General features: G+C 37.9%; 1 protein-coding gene across 1 annotated transcript; it reads left to right on the top strand.

Annotated features, from left to right (window-relative positions):
* The first annotated feature begins 5,062 nt into the window (after nt 1-5,062).
* Nucleotides 5,063-21,864, top strand: GLUD1 (glutamate dehydrogenase 1). The gene is made up of 12 exons (XM_014309662.2): nt 5,063-5,142; nt 5,965-6,020; nt 6,910-6,973; nt 8,582-8,676; nt 12,792-12,971; nt 14,482-14,619; nt 15,682-15,819; nt 15,947-16,027; nt 16,829-16,952; nt 17,830-17,921; nt 19,836-19,898; nt 20,511-21,864. The coding sequence occupies exons 1-12, from the start codon at nt 5,076-5,078 to the stop codon at nt 20,628-20,630; spliced, it is 1,218 nt and encodes a 405-aa protein (XP_014165137.1). The 5' UTR covers nt 5,063-5,075; the 3' UTR covers nt 20,631-21,864.
* Nucleotides 21,865-22,832: the final 968 nt, after the last annotated feature.

The raw sequence follows: 22,832 nt of genomic DNA on the forward strand, positions 1-22,832 counted from the left end.
TTCAAGCATATTTCAAGTGCAGCTTCTTAAAAACATACAATAAGTGGTATACTGAAGTATTCTGGCTGGCTGAATACTTTACAGTCATTTTATACATACTAGTGCTTAAAGCAGAATGGGGGGGTGTCTCTATAGGGGAATGTCTGTCCTGCCCCAGCTTTGTAGCTGGCTACTGCTGTGTAGGAAGAGATAAATATTTTTATCTCCCCTCTTGGCAGTTAGTGAATTGAATTTAGGAATTAGTGGTTCTTGTTGCTGATTGGTGTACAGTGTTCTTGTTTTCCAGTACTGAATTACTCATCTTGCTTTGTTAGGTTTATCTGGAATTTCTTTGTCTTCAATAATTACAAATTGGTCACTGAGCTGTTTACCACACTTTTCAAATGGTTAAATAAGGCTCAGCAGTTTCCTTCTTGGGAAGGTTGGATTGTTTTTCTGAGTCTAGAAAAATGTGTGTGTTCTGAAAGAGTTTAAGAATTGCTTAGATGATATGTCCCTACTGAGTCAAGTGTCAGTGAATACTGAGTTTGATGGTAGTACAGTCACAATTGCACTTGTTTAACTAACCAAACATGAAAATATACATAATCCAGAGTTAAAACATTAAGGAACTAAGGCACTGCAGTAAGTGCTGGGGCTGATTTATGGATTTTGCAGAATCCATAGGTGAACATCTATACTGAAGCTCCTTCAGCCTGTGGACTGGGTCAGGCAAGCTGCTGACCCACAGAGCTGCTGCAGAATCCAGTGCTGCTAACTGGGAGATTAACATGCCTGTAGTCAGTCCTAGGAACTTCCAGAGGAGATGATGACATCTGTGTTGCTGACTGTGTATGGCTAGTGTAGGATAGCTGCTGCTCTGGAACGTTTCTTTTGATGAACAAGCACTTTGCAAATAGAGGTGAGCAGAACAAATGCGCAATATTAACAGAAATTGCCATCTGTAAAGGACCCAAATTACTTCCAAAGTTCACAAGAACATGACAACCAGAAGAAAACACTGAAGTCAAAGCAGGACAAAACCCTTGGTTAGATATTAATAATTTAGGCTGAGATGCAAATGTGTTCCAGGTTCTGGGGAACTCGAGAGACTTACTAAGATTTACAAAATACTTAGAACAGAAGGAGTAGTTTACCAAGTGTTTTGCTTTGAACTGTTGCTATGGCAACTGTTGAGGGTTTTTTTGAGACTTTGAATACCTCGTGCTCGTTAGTAGCAAGGGCACATGTAGGTACTACCATTTAGGATCACTGCAGAAGAAGCTCAGAAAATAGTGACACGAACTTCCCTAAATAGATTTGCAGGCGTACTAGAAGGGCAGTAGTCATCCTTGAAAAGGATCCTTGAAAAGGATGACTACTGTACATCACATTTTCTCGGGAAGCATAATAAACATGCTTAACATCACAGAACATACTGAAGTCTGTACAATGTAAAATCTAGTAGGATGTATAAGCAATTTTCTTGGAAATCAAGGTCCTTGTTATGTGTATATTAGTACACCTCTTGCTACAAAATGATAAAATGATTAAAATTATAACTAACTGCTGTTACTATAGAATCCAAGTAGCCTTGCTGATAAAGGCTGCTTTGATGTGCAGAAGTACCTGAGTGAAGTATAATATCTCCATAATACAGATCATAAAAAAGAAGTCTTAAAAGCATAGACACTGCCATGTAGTGATAAAGCCTTCTCTTCATACTGACCAATACTAAAAAATTAAATGAAAACTTATTTCCTCATTTAGAAGCCTTTATGCATAGAAAAACAAAGTTACTCTTAGCATACTGTTTAACTTCTTGGGGCGTGGTAAGGAAAGAGAATTCTCAACTGGAACAAGAATTCATATGTTTTCCAATGAAAAGTATTTTCCATGGTCGTGAGTCATACTGTAACTTGAGGCTTTCTTCAAACTATTTTTTTGCAGTTGGCTGTAAAAGTCACAAGTTTCCAGAGACTTACTGAGTGGACTTGCCAGAGTTTAAAAAAATTGTAATCTTGCTACCTAACAGTGACTTTGTTTGCTTTTATGTGGTGAGAACCTTTAAAACAACCCAAAAAACCAAACCCAATATTTTATCTGTGCACATGGTCCATTTTTAGACTTAGGCTATTGAATGCCTAGTAACACTGCCAAAAGATGCCACACAAATGCGTGGCAATACTCCTGCCAAATTAGGAAGCTGTCAAACTAAATTTCAATGATGTCCAAATAGAATAGAAATCAAGTAAGTCTTTTATCTTTGTGCATCTGCTTGCAGATGGAATGTACAGCATTCTCAGATGCCTGCTTCTCATCAGTCTTAACAACTTAGCACAAATAACTTCCCTGTCAAGAGGTGGCCCTCCTGTAGAGTAATTACAATTCCTGGAAAACAGTAACTGGCTGAATTGTGAAAAGGAATTAAGTGTTAGCACATCTTAAATGTTGTGTGCTCCTGCCCGGGAAGGGAAAATTCATCACACCTGTCAGAGAGCTTGGGTTCACATCCTGAACTTCACCTAATGAAAGATTTTACCACATGAACTAGAGAAGAGTGACCAGTAAAGTCAGCAAACTCTCAGAACTGACTAGTCTTCCACTTACAAAGATAAAGCCAGCAGTCAAGCCATTTTAATTACAACTGTTTAAAAGCCTGGAAAATGAGTTAAACCTTATTCTGAAGTACAAAGTTTTCCAGAAAAGAACAGTTTTGGCCTCAAGTCCAAAAGTTTCCTGTGTTCTGGTATGTGTACATGGCTGACAGGCAGCTCAATTGAAAGCCTGTCAGTACTTTGTTAGTTTTGGGGCTTTTTCCCTATTTACCTTCATACGAAGACTTAACATTTATTACGTCAAAGTTTGTGGTAATACAAGGAACCGGAGATCTAACTGTTCTACATGCACTGGAGTAAATATGTGCACCAGCATTTCCAGATAAAGTGCTGCTTGTTTACCTCTTCAGGTCTTATCTTCTGTATGATTTGCAGAAGAAGCTTCCCTCCCTTTTTGTATTTTGCTTCTCTTTTTAAACTGTTCAAGATAACTATCCCAAAGTATTTCGTTTCCTTGCTGATTTTCATATATCAATAAACAACATTTTGTGTGCCTGCAGGAGTACATTTATAGCAAAACTGCTTTGTATACACAGCTTGGAAGTTTCAATAGGTAAATGGGTTGAATAAATACACAGCAATCTAGTTCACCTGGGGGGTGGAGGGGCAGAGTTCACTTTTGGTCAGCATAGGCTGTGACTCTAAACTTGGCTGGCTTGAGCAATACTCAGATGAGACCTGTCCCCAGAGTACCTGCTCAAGCAAGAGGGAATGGTTTCCCCAGGCAGGACAGTCAGTGCCCATAGATAGTGCTTTTTCTTGCTCAGAGCTTGACAGAAGGACAACTGCTCCTCTGAAGGATCAGAGTAAGATAGATTAAAAAAAACCCCAACACATTGACTGGTCTTTGGGGCTCTGGTAGGTTCTACTTAAATTTTGAATATTACTTCCCATGAGAAGGTTATTGAAAGCTCAGACATCAACTCCTTGCAGCTATTTAAGTTAGAAACTACTTAGTTTGCTTTTGGAGACCACCCTTCCCCCATATACACAATAAGTTTAAATTCTGTTCTGCAGAGACATGGTACTTTCTTTTACTCATTGAACTCGTATAAGAAAGCAGCACTTGGCCCTCAGCTTTATTTGAGCGACCCTTAGTTCCTTTGAAACTGGGATTGTTTCCAGAGCATTCAGGAATGGCTTTCATAGCAGCACAGTGCTTTAGTTTGGATAATGTATGCTGGCCTTTTTTCACTCCTGAGAACTTGAATATGGTCTTCTCTTTACATAATAGGAAATTTGTGGTGCCATGTTCTGGCATCTAAAGGACACTCTGTGCCTGCTACAAACCACCGTGCAATTTGGCAGAACCTACAGCCAAAGATTTGGGGAGTAAAGATGGGAATAATAAATTATTCATGGCTCTGTTGTATACTTGGTTAAATAGGAGAAGTTTGGATAGAAACAAACATACAGCTGTAGGACCCTTTTGGTTGTGGCCACATGACTTTGGGCACATGTTGATCTTAAACATCATATTTAAGCTTCTCTAGTTCTCTGCATCTGCTCTGTCAGTTTGGTTAAATATTTCCTACTCTGTAGCTACCTTCAGATACATGAATCTTAACTTTGAGTTCAATAAATTTATTGGATTTTTCCATTTTTCAGAAGACTGGAAAGAGTCAGGCAGGTGAAAGATCTCCTTACCTTTGTGTAACCATTTTTTTACTCAGCTTTGAGCTGCCTTGAATGCTGAGCTCACTCATTGTGCATCTGAGCTGCTGCCAGCGCACAACAAATTGAATTTGCATTTGTACCATGTGTCAGCACACACTTGCAGCCCTGCTGAGTGACTTGGAGCAGGGAATGCAGGTGTGGGCTGGCTTCCATGTGGGTGTGTGGGTGTGGGATGGGTGGCCTTGTCTCACAAGCTTGCTGGTGTAGGACTATTCCCTCAAAATGTTTTGAAAAAATTCAAACTAGCAGAGTGGTTTGTTGTTTTTTGTTTTGTGGCTGTGCCTAGCAGCCAGGGCCTTGAAGCCAAGGCTTAGAACTTAACAGGAGCTTATATTACTCCATCAAAAATCAGTTCTTGATTATAACCTGTACTGATAAGTTATGTTCAGGAACAAAGTTAATCTTGTATATACAATGAATGAAGTCCAAAGCTAAAGATCTTGGGAATGCTGAAGAGCTTTATCAGCCTCTCGAAAACTCTGCTCTTAGCTACCTGTCAGCTTGATTCATCTTCATCACAAACAATATTCACTTTTTTTCCCTAAGGCTGAGTGCTGCCATTAAGCTACTTCACAGAAAATTACTGAAGTAGTGAATTTCTGCTACATAAAAGATAAACATTTAAATAGGCGAACAGGATCTTGTTCTTTATCTCTTAGAGTAAATAAGTTGATAAACAACCTACTTGCATGCTAAAGATTGTTGGTGTGGATTAGCCCTTCCCAATTTATAAACACTTATGAAGATGTTTAGTGAATTCCTGTTTTTTCTCGTGTGTGTTTTGCAGGTATTCGTTATAGTATGGACGTTAGTGTGGATGAAGTGAAAGCCTTAGCATCTCTCATGACATACAAATGTGCTGTGGTTGGTAAGTGTTCATTTTTCAAGCAAGATTCCAATCTTCAGTTTCAATCAGTACTGATGTAATTACATAGAAAAACCAAACATGTAAAGGATTAAAATGAATTTCAGACACTAATCTCTAATTTAAATCTATAGCAAGGTGGGAAAATCTATAGTGACCGAAATAATAATATGTATTCCTTCTCCTGTCACTGAAAATACTTTAATACAGTTGCATTTTCATTTGAACAGTCCAGATTCTGCTAACTACCCTCTCCCATAGAAAGTACTACATCTTGAACTCATATTCAAGTATGACAAACTTGGATTAGTAGGGGACTAATTTTAGGGGGAACAGATGGAAACTGTAAAGGATTCAGGCAGGGGAGCTATGGAGAGCAAAGGATAAAATTCCTTTATGGGCTGTAAAGAAGTATAACTTGTACATAGCTACTAAATTGTAGAGAATCTGCATATTATGTGTAAGAAAAGAAAATACTTTCCTAATGTATATAGATGTCCTTAGGACTCCCAAAGTAACATTTTTCAGCTAAACCAATAAAATATAAAAGATAAAACTTATTATTTCTACAAGTGTCAAATACAAGAGATATTTAAGCATAGAAAATTTAAATAATGAACTTTTAAAGACCATTTTCAAAGTGCCTTGAAAGATCTCCCATTTTTATAAGAGTACCTAGATCAGATTATAACTTACGCTTCAGAAGCCATAAACGCAGCAAAGCCAAAATCACCACTAAAATCAAATATATAATTACACATCTTTCTCACATGTTCTGCCTTTATTGTTGAAAAAGTAAAATTATTTTCATTTGCATTCTTGTAGATGTGCCATTTGGTGGGGCAAAGGCTGGCGTCAAGATCAATCCCAAGAACTACACAGTAAGCCTAATCATAGATAAAAATTTGGGTATCTGCAATACTGAAGCCAGCCAGTTAAAAAAGCTCTTCTAGGGGCATTACTGATCACTTAAAACCTCCTGCCACTTCTGCCTCTGTAAAGGCTGAATGTAGCCTGTGCATGCAATAGGTAGGAAAAGAATTTTTAAAAGGTCTGTGTTTCAGAGGTGGAATACTTCAATTACTTACTTTATTATTTTTTTCTGAAAATCAGGAGACTACAAATAATTTGGAATCTGGAAATTTTTTAAAGTTGATACTGTTAATAAAAGCTTAAATTAAGTTACTCTTCAAAAAAAAAGTTAATGTTTTTGTTTATTTTGACTAATAGTTTTATGCTCCATTAAACCATTCTATGCAGTGTTCCAGTGTGAATAATAACTAACTTGGCTTATAAAAGGTTTACTGCAGGCTTGCCTTCTTGCCCTAATTAAAGCAACTTGTACAAAAAGGAATACTAGAATACATAACAGATATTCTAAGCTCAAAGCTCCTGTAAGGATTTGTGTCAAGTCATTTGGCTGTGTTGATTACACAAGTGGCAGGGTCAGCTCTTGCTGTTGCTGGTTGTAAATTGCTCACACAGGATATCAGATTTGTTTGCTAGAAATCTCTGCTATGGGCACAGGTGGTTCTTCCTGTGCCATGCTCCCAATTTGTCATGGATCAGAATGTACAGAAAGAAAGCCCAATGTTTCTTGCGCTGCCTGAGTACCTACAGTCTGCTAGGGAGTGGCATATAAATTATATAAATTATGAATCATCCTTTCTTCTAAAAGAAGAGGGCGTTGGCTTATGCTTGGGCTAAGTTTGAGCAAATACTCATAAGCACTAATGATTTCTTCTGATATTTATTGCATTTTCTCTATAGGACAATGAATTGGAAAAGATCACAAGAAGGTTTACCATGGAGCTGGCAAAAAAGGGCTTTATTGGTATGTTGGGCAGCTTTACTATTCAAATTTAGGAATCTGATTTGTTGTGCATTGGCAGTGTCCGTTAGATGATAGCCTTAAATAACGGTATTTTTGAGAGCTGTAAACAATTTGGATACAGAACTTTCAGCAAGAACCACAAAGAATTGAGTCATTGCATCCTAGTGCATTTTAAAGGGAACTGTGTCTTTTTCTGCTGGCTGTTCTAGCTATGAGAAGCCACAAAAGCTGAGGTCACAGTATCCAAAATGAATCACATTTCTCTCAGAGTTAGATCATAAAATGGTGGCCATGTGTGTTGCAGTTCTAATCTCTAATAGCAAGCTCTTCACTGTTACTGTTTCCTGTAGTCTCAGTTGGGGCTTTTGGCTGGTATCTGAGGAAAGAGAGGAAGGAAATAGAAGATCCACCCCAGCAAAAGTTGATGGCTTCACCCATGGCAACCAGAGGCTGCAAGGGAAGCGTAGGCAAGAGGCACAGGAGCCTGTTGTAACAGAACCTCAGCTTCTGTAATGTCAGTAGGGCTTTATTCACACTCAGCCCTGAGCTGTTCTGGTAGCTTTGCTGCCTGGACATCTCTGCAGAAAGCTGACTATTACCAGCTCAACTCTTAATTGAAGGGAGCAGCTTTGCCCAGAGAAGGTTCTTACTCAAATGAATAATGAGGCATGTAACTAGTTAAAGGTCTGTCATGTATTCCTGATATCTAACTGCCTTGGGAATGTCTATCCTTTAATCTGCATTTTCTTGCTCTCCAGCCAGACTGTTTGCTGCTCTTCCAGACAGAGCATTTATCATCTAAATTAAGCTCCTTTATAAACACACTTACTGATGTTACATGCGACTGTGGTTTTACTATACACAATGCAAGCTTATAGTGATAATTAGTTCTGTGACAATTAAACTAGTTTGATAAAATTATCTTCCTTTTTGGCTGTCTGGTTGGTGCTACACAACTTTCACAAACTTTTTAAAAATACTTAGAAAAAATTGTTTGGGCAGAGTTGCATATAATATTCTGATTAGCAGGTTTCTGTGATCTTAAATAGTCTGGGGAAATACTATTTTTAGCTATCAACAAAAACCAGATTTTTTTTTGACAGATGTGTGAGACTTCTTTTAAAGGTTTATTTCACCAAGAAAGAGAAATGAAACTTTTCTTGAAGTGAGCAGGAAAATCAAATGCATGTACTACAGAGCAGTGACTAGGTACAGCCTACCTTCAATATTTAACCTCACCCAGGAGCAGAAAGGAAATTCTTATGCAGAAGAATCCAATCAATATCACAGTATATAGAAATTATACCCACATAGCACCCTCCTGGCAAAAAAAAACCAAACTACTTGTCTTCTTATTGACCAAGTGGCCTTCACCTTTTATCAAATGGCTTATGTAAAGGTTGGGGGTTTTGATAATATTGTACAAAGGTGCGATACAGCATCTAAAACTGCATTGAATCCAGAAGAATATGTTGCTTGTATAGTAAACTGAGGATTAAACAGGAAAACAATTCTTCTCTGTTAGGCCTGCAGTTCCCAAGGGAATAATGATTGACAATAACTATTTCTGTTGGATCCTTAAGAGCTTTTTTTCACTGTTGCCAACAGGACCTGGTGTGGATGTTCCTGCTCCTGATATGAGCACGGGGGAGAGGGAGATGTCCTGGATTGCTGACACCTATGCCAGTACCATAGGACACTATGTAAGTCTTGTGCAGAGGCTTTCAAGCAGAAAAGCTGCCTAATCATATCAATTTGTTTACTTATTTGATCTAAAAATACTCTTGCAAACTGTGACAGCCTCAGTGGTGTGAGGATTTTAGGGTACAGCAAAGGAAAAATAGCTTTAAGGATAATATTCTTACACTAGCCTTAAAAGAAACTTCTCTGATACAATACTGATTGCAATTGTTCAACAAAAGAAAATACACTGTTTTTAAAAGTATATAGTCTAAAATTGGTTTCTATTTCTGTAATTTTCCTCTGTTTCTCATTGGTACTGTAATTAGTAATTTAAAGTTGTTAACTGAAAACTAATATACAAGTTTTATTAAATACATGCTCATGGTTTTGTTCATTCAAGAGACCATGCAAATTACATTCACACTATTGGTATAACTTCTAGAAGTTTTAAGACTCTCTGCAGTCTCCTAGAAGTAACAAGTTTCATTGTGGACTTCAGCAAATTCTTCAAAGTGTAAAGCAAAAGGACACTGACACAATTAATGGCCCAGGAGGCAATTTAAAAATTTAAAGTTTTTAAAAATTACTTTTTAATGCTAGCCCTTGGTTTGGCCTTTGTCCTAGTGTCAGTGGGCTTATTTGTACCTGTTAACCAAACACTTCTGTTGTACGTTTTCAACAAGTCTGTTCAAAGAAAGAATGCATTTTGGAGAACTTATTTGTCAGTAGCTGTGTATTAATGTGTTATTATACTATGCTGTTGCATGCTTGCTTATCCCAACTCCTCTTGCCTTGCACTCAGTGCAGTCCCTTGCAGCAGCTCCCCTGCAGGGTGTGTGGCTGGGGCATTAGTGCCACTGCCACGTGTCTCACTCTGGCGCATTGATCAGGACGTGCCTGCTGTCCTCAGGCAAATCCTGGCACAACACTTGTCTGGGGCCTTGGACACTGGGAGGTGCAGTGGCACAGGTTATTCTAAGTCTGAAATGCAGTCTGAAGTATCTTACGGAAGGAAAAAAGGAATGCTTGAGGAATCAGCTGTGGCATGTTGACTAGTTGAGTTAAATTACTCTTGCACTAATCTCTCTGTTAGGGATATCACTGTGAAACATTATTTGCTTTTTGCTATTCACATAGGTAAATATTTTAATTGCAACTTGATATCTGATAATGGCCAAGTTATTAATTCAGAAGAACTTCAAAATGCAGGGTGGCAACTAGTTCCCTCAGCCAGAACTTAAAATTCCAACTCAGAGCAAAACTACTGCCTCAAAGCATTGACGAAGTTCTAACACTTCATCCATGGCACTAAAATGTGTATTTCACTGTGATACAACAGCACTGTGTTATTGAGACTGACAAGAAGGATCACAGCAAGTGACCTGCTCTAAGATTTGCTATATTGAAGAGTTCTCATGCAGTTTTATACAAAAGCTCCATTTTTTAAATTAAACTAAACCCTGATAAAGGAGTTTTCAAATGGATGAATTTCTTATTCTTACCACTTTATAAGCTCACCTTATTGTGTAGTCCTACACATGCTTATGATTCAATGACAACAGAAAAGAAAATAACTACTGAGGATTAAAATTGGAATTACCCTACAACAGCTTCTTTTTAGACTCCCTCTGTTATGGCAGTATCCTATTGAAAAATAAACCTGAGAGGATTCAGGAACACTTTTCTGCAAAGTTAATTAAAAATGGAAATAAGGGCTGGAGGGGGAATATTAGTTTCCTTAATTTTGTTGGGTTGCTTGTTTGTACTTGAGAGAGTGGTAGCCACAGTGGAACTCCAGAGCTATTGTGGAAAATGACCAGGTAATGGAGAAGGAAAGTGAGAATTCTGACAAGGCTATAAAAAGGGGAATAATCCATCAAAACCAGTTTCTAGAGGAAGATGTTTCAGATAACTATCTGTTTGGGACACCAAGAGCAAAAGTAAAGGGGATTAAGGAATACTAAAAGGATAAAAATGACCATGGGGGAAGAAGGGAAGGGAACTAAGAGCAGAAAATGAGCAACGAACAAAAGTGAAACAAGCTGTAACTGCAAACACAGATGGAAGCTGTGCAAGGTGCTACATTCAGTGGAGTGGAAAGATAACTCTGGTGAGAGGGATCTCTCTGAGATACAGACCTGATGGCTCTGTGCTTGCACACTGCACACAGCTGTGCTCAGGGAGTTTTCAGTGGGAAGGGTAAATCAAATAACAGGTACAAGCACATAAGGGGGGTTTGCTCAAAACCAACCATACAGAGCAAGGAGAGCTGGAGAGACAAGGAGAACATCATTGCAGGGGGGTAAAGAAAGGAGCTAAGGTTAGTGCCTGAACATCACAACTAAGTTCATAAGCTACCAGTGCTGAAATAGAAGTCTATGATGCTAGCTAGCTATAAGCCATTTTTCAAGATTCTCAGTAAAAGCCATGCTCTTTGGTTTTCACCCAAGAGGTGTTGAAAGTTTATGCTTATTGACTTGAAACCAAAGATTTTAGGACTTTGACATCAGCTGTGGCTTTTATATGTGACTTCAAGAAGACCTGGATGTGGCCTCACTTCATGCCCTATTTTCTTGCCAAACCATGCAAGTTGTTAATAACTACCACGTTAACTGTTCCAGAAAATCCATCTGAAGTTGCTGGATCAGTGAGTTACATATGGCTGAAGTTTTTTATTAAATTAATCCTTTCCGCTCTTCTGCAATTCCTGACACAATCAACTGACTTTTCGTACACAGGAAAGGACTTTGATAAGTACATTCTTATATATGGTGGGAAGCTGTATTTCTTCACATATTTATAAAATATATACCCTCTTTTGTGAATGCACAAAGCCCAAAGCATAGTTTAAGACCATATAACAGAATAAAATCCTGAAAGTCCATCAAAGCATCAGGCCAAGTGGTTCCAAGAGAACAGCCCTGCCAATGTTTGTTACAGTTGACATGCCACAAGAGGGAGCATACAGCTTATGGAGAACAGCGAGCTGTGTTTTGGGAGGCTGAATTAGGAATTCTGTGGCAAGCCCAGCATCACCTTCATTGTTCTTAAAGAGGCTTATATGTTAACTCACTGACATTTTCAAACAGTAAATAGTTTTAGTCTTCATTATGGCTCTAGTCTCCTCCAGCCATTCTGCCTCCACTTACTTTTGTCTGCTCCTTTCCTTCCTCTCACCAAGCACCCTGCACCACAGGCATGCAAATGCCTTTGGCACAAGGGATGGAGCAGAGGGAGCCTCCCAGTGAATGTGTGCCTGGTGGAATGGAAACCCATCCGGCTGCTGGCACTCTCATTTCAGTGCATTCTCTTTCATCCCTCCTTTTTCACTTGTGCTGGATGCCAAGGCACCGTGTGACTGTGCTCCCAGGGCGTGTGAGCATGGGAACCACTGGTGACAGAAGAGGGAGTTCCAGTGTCTGGTTTGGAAGAATTTCTTTCATGTTATTAATTCCAAATGGAAAAATAAGCTATGGTTTTAAATAGCTGTTTTATCTTGGCTGACTATCTGGAATATGGAAAACTTAATTTTATTGCCACCAAATTAACAATGGAGGCTTGATTGTAAATGCTTCTTTTCTGAATAAAAGCAGTAAGTACACAACTTTTCCATATGACCTTCAAACTGCAGATTTCCTCTGAGAGCATCCCTGTATTCTGACTACAGACTTCGTTTTGTAATTGTAAAATAACAATTTGTTAGAAAGGAACACTAAACACTGTTTAAAGATGATTAAAAGCCAGTTCAAGGATATCAAAAGTAGTGATGTAAAGAAATTGTGGCTGCAAACAGGAGCTGACTTTAAGAAATATTCCTGAGAGCTTTTTGATTTGTCTGCTTGTGCATGTCACCATGATACAAAGACTGAAGTTAGCACACACACTTAGAGGCAACAAAAAATCACAGACCATATCCACTATTGAATTACACAACATTCCTGACAGAACATTCTGAGGGGTTCACAGGAAGTGAGGAAGGAAATCATCTTTACAAACTAAATTCATTTAAGCTATATCATGTTCCGACTCCTAAAATTTCTGTTTTCCCTTATGTCAGAAGTGTACAAAACTTCTTGTTCCAGCTGTTTTTTGATTGATTAATTCCATGTCTCACAAGTGCTTTGCTGTTTTACAGGATATTAATGCACATGCATGTGTAACTGGCAAACCTATCAGCCAGGGTGGGATCCATGGACGTATATCTGCAACTGGCCGGGGTGTCTTCCATGGAATTGAAAATTTCATCAATGAAGCCTCATATATGAGCTTATTAGGAATGACTCCAGGATTTGGAGATAAAACATTTGCTGTTCAGGTAAATTTTTCCTTAGACAGTAGGAAAAGAAGTAGTATACAGACTTTCAGTAGAGCTGTTTTTAAAACAGGCTGTAGCCCTTAAAAACTGAGAGAGCTTTAAAACTTCCAAGTTAACCTTTACTCTCAAACTTTAGAAACACTTTTCAAGAAACATAGGTGTCCTTTATTTTGGACTAGTTTTTATAAACTGAACTTCCACTTGCACTCTACAGGCACAAAGCCAAATCTCTAGTCATTATGATCTTGTAAGCTACAAACACCAAAATGTTTGAACTAAGGTCTTTAAGCACACTTCTCAGTGAGCTGTGACACTAGTTTTACCCACAAAAAATTTGTTGCAATGTTTTACAATAAAAAATTTAAGAACAGGAATTGAGTGTTCCATTACAGAATAAGCAGTTGGAAAAATAGAAACAAAGACCTTATCCTAAATGTGTAGGATTGAATGTACACTTTTGGTGTTCCTAAGAGTTGGGGATTTATGTAGTTGAATTTTGAAAGTGTTTGATAGTCAGTAGTATGCCTTATTGTTCCTTAAATTTCCAAGAGAGGAAACTTGTTCAACTTTAAACAGTTTGTTAAATGGAGCGTTTGAAGAACTGATTTGTTTTGTTGCTTTCAAAAGAGCTTGTTAGAAAAGAAATAGCAGAGTAATTGTAACCTCCAAGTTGTCCTCTAGTTGACCTGTGGTCTGCAACAAACATCTCTGCCCTGCACAGGCCCAGCAGCACACTCCTCTCCTGCACTTTGGCATTTTCATGCCTGGCAGAGGAGTAACTAACAGGCACTTAAGCAAAACACAGACTGAAAACACGGCCATAAGAAAAGCAGAAAATTCTGGTAGGAAAATGAACCTAGAGCATTTCAAAGAGACCTAAAGCATGACAGACTCTTCTATCAAAGTTTGCTTCTAATACATAAGCAAAAATCCCAAATATAATTGAAGCTATGTTATACAGGAATTGATTATTGAATATATGTATAACATATATTTTTACTATATATTTATAGCTTTTTTTTCAGCACAGAATCATACAACAAACTTTCAACATCGATCATATGACTTTTTGTCTGCTATGTGTGTTCTTCCAGAACATCAGCATCCTGGAAGTAAAGGAACTTAATGGCCTGGAATTAAATCAGTAGTCATACAAAAGTCCATTAATCCCTTTAAGAGGGTGCCAGTCATAAAGTGGATACACAGAACATTCCCAGGTTGATAAACATCATCGTTTTGACACTTTCATAGTAGCATTACCTTTTCCTTTCTATATTTCCAGTATAAAACACTCATCACAACTGTACATTGCTGGCTACAGTGCATCATTTCTGCAGTAAGATTCAGACAAGAATAGCATGTATGTAGATTTCTTCCACCTTGCCTATGCATATCTAATGCCAAGATATGCCAATAGATGAAGAACTATTTAAAACTGTATTAGCCCTAGCAGTAACTATGATTTTAACTGGAGGCTTAACTACTTTTCCCTTTCTCTTTGCACCCTCAGGGATTTGGTAACGTGGGCTTGCATTCTATGAGATACTTGCATCGTTTTGGTGCAAAGTGTGTCGCTGTCGGAGAGTTCAATGGTTCCATCTGGAATCCTGATGGGATTGACCCAAAGGAACTAGAAGATTTCAAATTGGTATGAAATTTTGCTAAGCAGAAAGGGTTTCATTTTTGTCATCTTTGCAAATACATAGAATGATTGATGACTGTAAACTGGTGTTGTGATATTTAAAACATGCTGCAAATAGTCCTTACAAAATGGCTTAGAAATATTGATTCTTCTGACTTTCCTTCTTATCCCCAACAAGAATGTAAATGCAGGTGGTACCTTTTTTACCCTTTGACCTGACTCTCAAAAAAATGTCTGTATGTGTGCAGGCTAATTACTTTGTTTTCAGAATTGGAATTATTATTATATTGCCTTTCTTATGCCTTAACTAGAAAAGATGTCTTAAGGAACTGGGGCAAGGAGGTTCCTGAAGGATTCCTGACTGAGAATCACAAGCACATGGTCATTCAAGATGTACAAAGTGTACTTTTGCTGTTTCTTACCTATTGGATGTTTCTGAAAGAATGAAAGCCTGCTTGGCAGTGTGACTTGAATGTGTAGTTTATAATGAAAACTGGATGTGGTCTTTTTATTTCAACTTCCACATGAAGCAGACTTGAGGGGTCATTTCACAGGCACTAAAATACAATCTTCTACTTAAAATTTTTAGGGGCTTATTTTATGCATCTTCTTTTATATAGGGAATATTTAAATTTCTTTATCACCCTCTTTCTCAAAAGAATGTAGATTCTATCACTAAACAAAGGCTATCATTGTAGTACTGAATTTTAGAAACCATTTGAATCTTATTTGATGCAACTTATCCTGGGTGTAGCATACTAGCGAGTCATTTCAGTTATTTGAAAACTATTTTAAGAGCTGAGAGGAATCTTTTTTTTTTAAATGTTCCAGAACCCAAATGTTTCTCAGTGTCTTTATGCAGAGAGCACTTATGTTTCAGTCTTGGGAACTTTGTTCCTGAAGCTTTGTAGCTTGCTTTTCATGTCTAAGTAAGGATAGGAATTACATGATGTGCTGTCTCTCTAGTACTGTTGCTTCTCCCTTTTCTCACTCTGAAAGTCAGAAGGGAAGAAATTGGTATGAGTGCACAACACACTAAAACCACTGTGGTTTGTTTTCTTCACATAGCAACACGGGACAATCATGGGCTTCCCTAAAGCAAAGCCACTTGAGGGCAGCATTCTGGAAACAGAGTGTGACATTCTCATCCCTGCTGCCAGCGAGAAGCAGTTGACCAAGGCCAATGCACACAAGGTTAAAGCAAAAGTAAGTCAGAGAGTTCAGATGGAAATGAAAATCAGAGATGGTCTGTTTAAGTACTAATATTCAATAATCAGCATGAACAAACCCAAATCTATACCTCTGAGTTACTCTGTGCTGTGATTTCTTTCAGATTATTGCTGAAGGTGCCAATGGGCCTACAACTCCTGAAGCTGACAAAATCTTCTTGGAGCGGAATATCATGGTTATCCCTGTAAGGTTCTATCATGACCTTTGATTTTCATCTCAAAGGAACATTTTTGTGAAGAGTACCAAGACTCTAGTTATTGGAGGCTTTTATTAATAGCCATTCATTCTCTAAGGGTGTTTTTTAATAACTGATGTCTAGGAAAGGGGTGTCAATGTTGCTGAAGAAATATAATATTTATTAAAGACCTCACTACAACTGTAAATGACCAAAGATAATGATTGATAGCTGGCATTTGCTCAATCAAAAAGTGTACTAAATACAGGAAGAAGGAAGAGTAAATATTCTGGCCACTTTGTAGACATGGTGTGTCTGGGTGATGGCTCTGACAGAACTGTGTACTGCAGAGTGTATAGATAGTTTGAAAGAAGTGTAGTGATAGCTGGAATGAAGAAGACCTATCCTAGTTGGAAAGAAGAAGACCTAGATAATGACAATTTTTTCACAGAGAAAGGGTGTCCTGATCAAGTGACCTTGCTAGACAGAGTAGCTGATCTTCACCCTTTACTCACTGAGGTGGCCAAAGAATGCTCTAATTTTCTTACACTTACGGTAAAATAGAAGTAAGTAGTCACTTTGTCAAGCAGACCTGAACTTGATGTGTTCTGAAGTCAAGTCCTATTTTAAATCAGTAGAAGTAATCCCTGAACTGAAGAAGAGGATATTGGCCTGTAAGAGTAAGAACTGGACTGTCTTCTGTACTTCAGTTTAAAGTAGTGCCTTGGACGTAACACTGCTTGCTTTCGCAGAACATGATAGCACTATGTCACATGGTCACAATTCAAAATATTTCTTCTTTCTGTGCAGGATCTTTACCTGAATGCTGGTGGGGTAACAGTATCCTACTTTGAATGGCTGAAAAACTTGAACCACGTCAGTTATGGCCGTCTGACTTTCAAATATGAAAGAGATTCAAACTACCACTTGCTCAGTAAGTGCTCACTTCTGCTTCCACACATTGTTTAATTAATAGACTGGACTAGCAACACCAAATGTGGGAGAAATGGAAACAGAGCTCTTATAAATTCACCACAATTTCCCCAGAAGTCTGTAATTGCTGCTTACTAAAGAATAGAAAAGGTTTCATAGGTTAACTGACCTGCAACTCTAATGACTTAAGTTAAATGCATTCTTTTCTGGTTATCTTTAAATTCTTTCCTTAGTTTTATAAAATACTAAAGTTAAGCCATTTAAGTGAAATATTTATTACTTCTTAATAAACATCTTTCAGCTGTACACTTGGTATTTAGGAAGCATTCAAATGAAGTTCAAGCAGGTGCCATTGTTCTGCACATACAACAATAAAGGATTTCTATAAAGGCCAATAATGGAGACAGGCACTGGAAAAACCTGCTTAAGGCTCACAGCTTCACTTATGGTCATTCTGTGAAACAATAATGATTATGTGATGAGAGGAAGCTCAGTAGAGAAGAACTGGAGGATGTTGCTCCATTTTAAACAATACTCTATAGAAAACATTAGAATCTTGAGACACCGGACTTGACAAAACATACACCTGTATAGTTTTTAATATAACCCTTTCTCATAAATCATACATTTTAAGGTGTTTCTAAAGTAGGGGAGAGTTATGGCAATTCTCATTTAAATCCCTTTCTTAACTTCAAGATTGTGTTGTCTCAAGTGCTCTTTGTTGCTGTTTAGAAATTTCAGAATTTCAAGAACTAAGGTTAAATAAATATCAGTGAAAATACCAAAGCACTGCTCACTGCTCTAAGGAAAAAAAAATCCTAAAATTTCACATTTGTCAGTTACCTTGCATCTACTTTTTTTTTTCCTTTTTACCCTAGTGTCTGTCCAGGAAAGCTTGGAAAGAAAATTTGGGAAACATGGGGGAACTATTCCAGTTGTGCCTACAGCAGAATTTCAAGATAGGATATCAGTAAGTAGTCGCTGCTGGTTTTTTTTTTACTGTTAGGGGAGCTGTACTCTGATAGTATAACTAAAATTTAAATTTTACCATTGTAGCTATCATGGAGCACTTTTCCCCAAGCAAAGCATTAGTATATGATCAGCTTGATGGCCAAACAAAGCAAGCAAATTATCTGAACTGCTTCAGAATATTGGAAATAAGCTATTTTTGATTTCTTTTACTTCAGTCCATGCAAAATACCTCCAATATAGTTAAAAAGCTGCAGTTTTAATACAGATGCTTTTTGCATTTTGGAGCTCTTGTTGATATAGTTTGCCTGGTTTTCCAAAAAACTTTAAACAAGATATCACACCACAGACAGTTTGCTGTTTCTGTAACTCCAGAATAACAACTGGGTGAAAAACTGTAGCTTGTTCCTTTAAGAGTGAATCAACAGGCAAAGAAATGTCTGGTAAAATCCATTGCTAACTATTGTGTAGCAATACACGGTGGGGAAATTTCCACATGAAGGGATGGGTTGTGAGCTCATCCATTTGCATTTATAAGGAAGTTGTGGAGGTGAGGACAAAATACAAGCCTAGAAATCCACAGCAATCAATAAGCAAATCCAGCATTAGAAATTGTTCTGAAGGGGTAAGACTGACTAATGATGCCACCATATGAATTCAGAGTGTGCTGCCTTCTGAATACTGTGTGCAGGTTAGGTCTCTGCATCTTCAAACACTGCAAGGGTGGAAAAAGTTCAGAGCAAGATCACAATGATCAAAAAAATACAGGAGCTTCTCTGACATGGAACAATGAACTAACCTAGGTCCTACTAGCCTGAAGGAGGCCTGAGGTGGAGACAGTGATCTGTAGAATGAGGGATATGGAAAGAGGTGGGTAAGGATAGATTGTTCACTGCAGAGAATGGTGGAAGAGAGTGAGATGTGTTCAACAAAGCAGCACGCTGAGGTGCAGAATGAAGAATAAGGGGAGTTCCAAGCAGAGCAGACAGTTCAGGTGTGTAATACTCTGCCAAGGGATACATGGAAACTAAAAGCATCAGTGGGTTAGATTCTTAAATTCAGGAGGAGGTGGGACAAATGAGGAGGGGGAAAAAGTCCAGCAAGTTGTGAAAAACATTAAACCATACTTCCTCAGGAAGAAATCAGGGGAAGTGCATATAAACTTGGACTACAGCCAGATGATAACAATAGACTTTAGCCTGATCCAGAATGGTGCATTTTATACATGTTAGGCTATATGAGTAGCATGTGATGGGTTCTGTGGCTTAAAGCAAATGCTGGATCTCTTAAACACAAGCCATAGAAACTGGCCTAGTACTTTCTGCTTCCAGCATAAATTGGTATTTGAAGGAAAGCAAGTATTTTGTGGACCCAGATGTCAAATTATTAGTAAATTACAGCAATCAGGATGATGGAACATTGAACCTGTAATGAGTCAATTGCTTATTGTTCTGTGTATGTAAATTTTAATGGGAATAAAGATGTGGAGTTGCTAAGGGCTAATGTAATGTGGAGCATATGAATTTGGGATCTATGCCCTTCCTAAAACCTGTCTTCAAAACAATTGCAATAGGTTTTTGACTCTTGAAAGCTTTTTTGTTTTATATTTACTGTGTGGTCTGAAGGCTGAAAACAGTAATTACTACATCAGTAGATAATAGTAGCATCATGCATCTAGAAGCTAGGCCCATAAAAGTCTTCAGTGCTTACATCTGAGGTTTTAGAATTGAATTGACCACAGCTAGCTCTTCACATAACACAGTAAAGGCTATTTAGAGTCTTCACCCATCATTAGAAGAGAATGAGTGAGCAAGCTTCAGTAATTACAAGAATCCAACATTTCATTGTCCCCAGCACACAATGAGGACCTTTTGTGTCTTGGATTAAACCTGGATTTTATTCTCTGTTGTTGCAGGGTGCATCTGAGAAAGACATTGTGCACTCTGGGCTGGCTTACACAATGGAACGCTCTGCCCGGGTAAATATTGCATAACTATATATTTAAGAGAAGGAAGACTCAAATGATTTTGGGACAGTTTTTGAATAGGTTGTACAGAATTTCTTTGCAATTAAAGGAGTAGATAAATAGTACATGATTAATGAATGTCAGCGTATGAAGAATTTCTGCTCTGTGCCATCATGGCCAACTTTAACTGGGTATAATAAACATTAGAGATTATTCTGGTAGAAGCTGTAGTAAGTAGAAACTTTTTAGTTGTCCTCTTGTACCCAGCTAATCTGGGACAGGTATATAAGAGTGCTTTACTTCACCATTAGCAGTTTTAGATTAATGTCTCTATGCTGTATGTTTAATTAGTGGGACAAAGGCTACTTGAAACATCTCATCTCTCCCTGTCACAGCAAGACTTGAAAAGGGGTGATATAGTGACCTGGAAAAGATGTCCTTTCTTTTCAGTTCTCAGTTGTCAGGGGAATCAAAAAATTTCAGAACTGATCCACAAAGGATCAGAGCTCTGATACCAATCTAGCAGCTGCTTACTTTTTACACCTTACTTGGATCCTGCAAGCAAAATTGTTGAGCTCCTATGGAGAAACCTGCAGAAACTACATGTAACCTTTTCTGTTTCAGCAAATCATGCGTACTGCCATGACATACAACCTGGGTCTGGACCTGAGAACAGCTGCCTATGTCAACGCAATTGAGAAAGTCTTCAAAGTGTACAATGAGGCTGGCTTGACCTTTACATAAACAGGCCATGACCGCTCCTTGTTGTATCCCACCCCTCGCTGTTAATGTACCCTCTTCTTGAGAAAGCTCATCACAAGTTTACATGTAACCACAAAATTTTCTTTTCTTCTGACATTATAGTGGATTCTATTCTCAATTAGTTTCAGTTCCAAACTAGTCTTTTTTACAATAAAAATCCATGGATTAGGAAATTGTATACAAGTATGTATCTGAAGATAACAGTTAATCTGCACTTGTGGGGGCCATTCTGGGTGTTTCACCTACAAAACAAAATGGTACATTTTATGTATGGAAGAGTGGTCTTGCCACCTGAGCCACTTCTCAGACTTCAGATCAGATACTGTACTATATGAGCACTTAGCTCATTATTACTTCATGCACTTTTGTTTAATGACATAATTTTGGCTTCAGCACTTTCAGTAAGGCCTTGTATGATCAATGCTGTGGCATTGTCAGAGGAAGAATGGGCCTCCAGCAGGGATTAACTCTGATAGGAGTCTAGTTTTTATTTGTAGTAAAGCTTCAGGCCTGATTCTCTTAAGGCAATATTTTTTCTTTAACTGTGCTACTGTTACAGGACTGCCTTTCCTTGCTTGTTCAAGCTACTTTGACTGTCATCATGACATTTGTAGCGCTGACAGACTAATATTTTTATAAGCTGAAACTATTGAGCGACTCTATGTTTTTAATCAAGTATCTTCATAACTACTCTGACTATAGGTTGTTTCCTTTTTTTTAAGAAAGGGATATTCTGAATTTGGTAAGCAATCATACTTAGGTTTTTGGAATTCTTTTTCAGTCTTTTCCTTTCAGAGGCTTTCTGAAAAGTAGATACTGCCTCAGTGAACAACTAGAGTGAAACTGAACCCAGAAATCATTGGCCAAACCACAGAGGAGGTAGAATGCTGCTATAAATTTAATTCACTGTCTTAACACACACAGCCTTTTTTTTTTTTTTTTTGTTATCAGGAGGTCTTGAAAGTTTTGAACATAAAGTACAGCAAAATTGACCTCAACAAAATATTGGATCAAGCACAGTTTTTGAAGTTTAAGGCTTTTGTCCCTTGGAGTCCCCTTGAAGTGCCAGATGTTATTTATGTAATGAATATGAATGTTTTTTTTAAAAGACAATTAGTCCCTCCCAGAAACTCATGCTTTTTTCCTAACTACTTTGTAACTGCATGACACAACCTGGAGAGAGAGCAGTTATTAAAAAAGTTGACCTTTCCAAACCTGGTATGCTGGTGTATTACTGTTTTCTATTTCATGCAATAGCTTGCTGTAGCTACAGTCTGCATCTCTTCACAGCACACATGTCAGTTAATTACCTGACCACTACTGAGATACTGTCCCTGAATTATCTTAAGGGGCTCACTAATACAGATCTTTGTCTCTTGAACTCGCCTGTCAGCAAGATTTTGAAGTTGCATATATTTAGTAAATCATTTCAGGTCTTTTTAGCTTATCCTCTAAAATTTGTGTGAAGAACTATTTAGTAGTTAGCATGGAGCAATGAACCTGTGTGAGGCATTTAATTGGTGGCTTACTCAGTTATGTATGCTGGCATCTAGGGTTATAAAAGTACTACAGGTAAAATAAGTGCAGCATATCTATATACGCACTGATACTATTTAAAAAAAACAGGAACCCTTAGAGCTTGAGAATTATTGTGCTCAAGGTATGGATCTCTAAACACAAGATCTGTATCCTGGATCATATTCTTCAGTGCCATTTTTATATAAACCATTATAAAGGAAAACAAAATTATGATTTTAACAGTTCAGCTCTGACAAATTGTAACTAAAACTTGGAGGCTAAAAGCTCACAAATAAACAGTCATATTACAAAAAACAGAATTAATCTTAAAAGTAGTGTTGCATTATCTGGCAGCAAATTCATTTAAAGCAAAATTCTTACTGTTGTTCTCCCTCCCCTGCTTAATTTCCTCTATAGCTAGTAAAGCAGCCCTAGTTTGGCTAGGCAACCTTGAAAAATGAGAACCTTTCATTGTTGGAGCATACAGAAAGCTGGCATAGATAGTTAGCTGGGATATCTACTACCTCCTACCAACTTGGAAGGGAAAAAAGCCAAAAGCCTGCACCATGCCTGTATTCCCTGGTACATTAGCATCCTCTATTCTTGTGTTTTACCACTTCTTTTCTGTGGGTATCTTGAGGAAAAAAAAGCAGACCTAACACCTGG

This window comes from Geospiza fortis, unplaced genomic scaffold, assembly GCF_000277835.1.
Source record: "Geospiza fortis unplaced genomic scaffold, GeoFor_1.0 scaffold130, whole genome shotgun sequence".
Taxonomy (NCBI): domain Eukaryota; kingdom Metazoa; phylum Chordata; class Aves; order Passeriformes; family Thraupidae; genus Geospiza; species Geospiza fortis.

Coding starts and splice junctions, on each gene's coding strand:
- GLUD1 (XM_014309662.2), top strand. CDS start 5,076: ATGGACGTTAGTGTGGATGAAGTGAAAGCCTTAGCATCTCTCATGACA. Junction 12,972..14,481: donor ATAAAACATTTGCTGTTCAG/GTAAATTTTTCC, acceptor TTGCACCCTCAG/GGATTTGGTAACGTGGGCTT. Junction 17,922..19,835: donor AATTTCAAGATAGGATATCA/GTAAGTAGTCGC, acceptor CTGTTGTTGCAG/GGTGCATCTGAGAAAGACAT.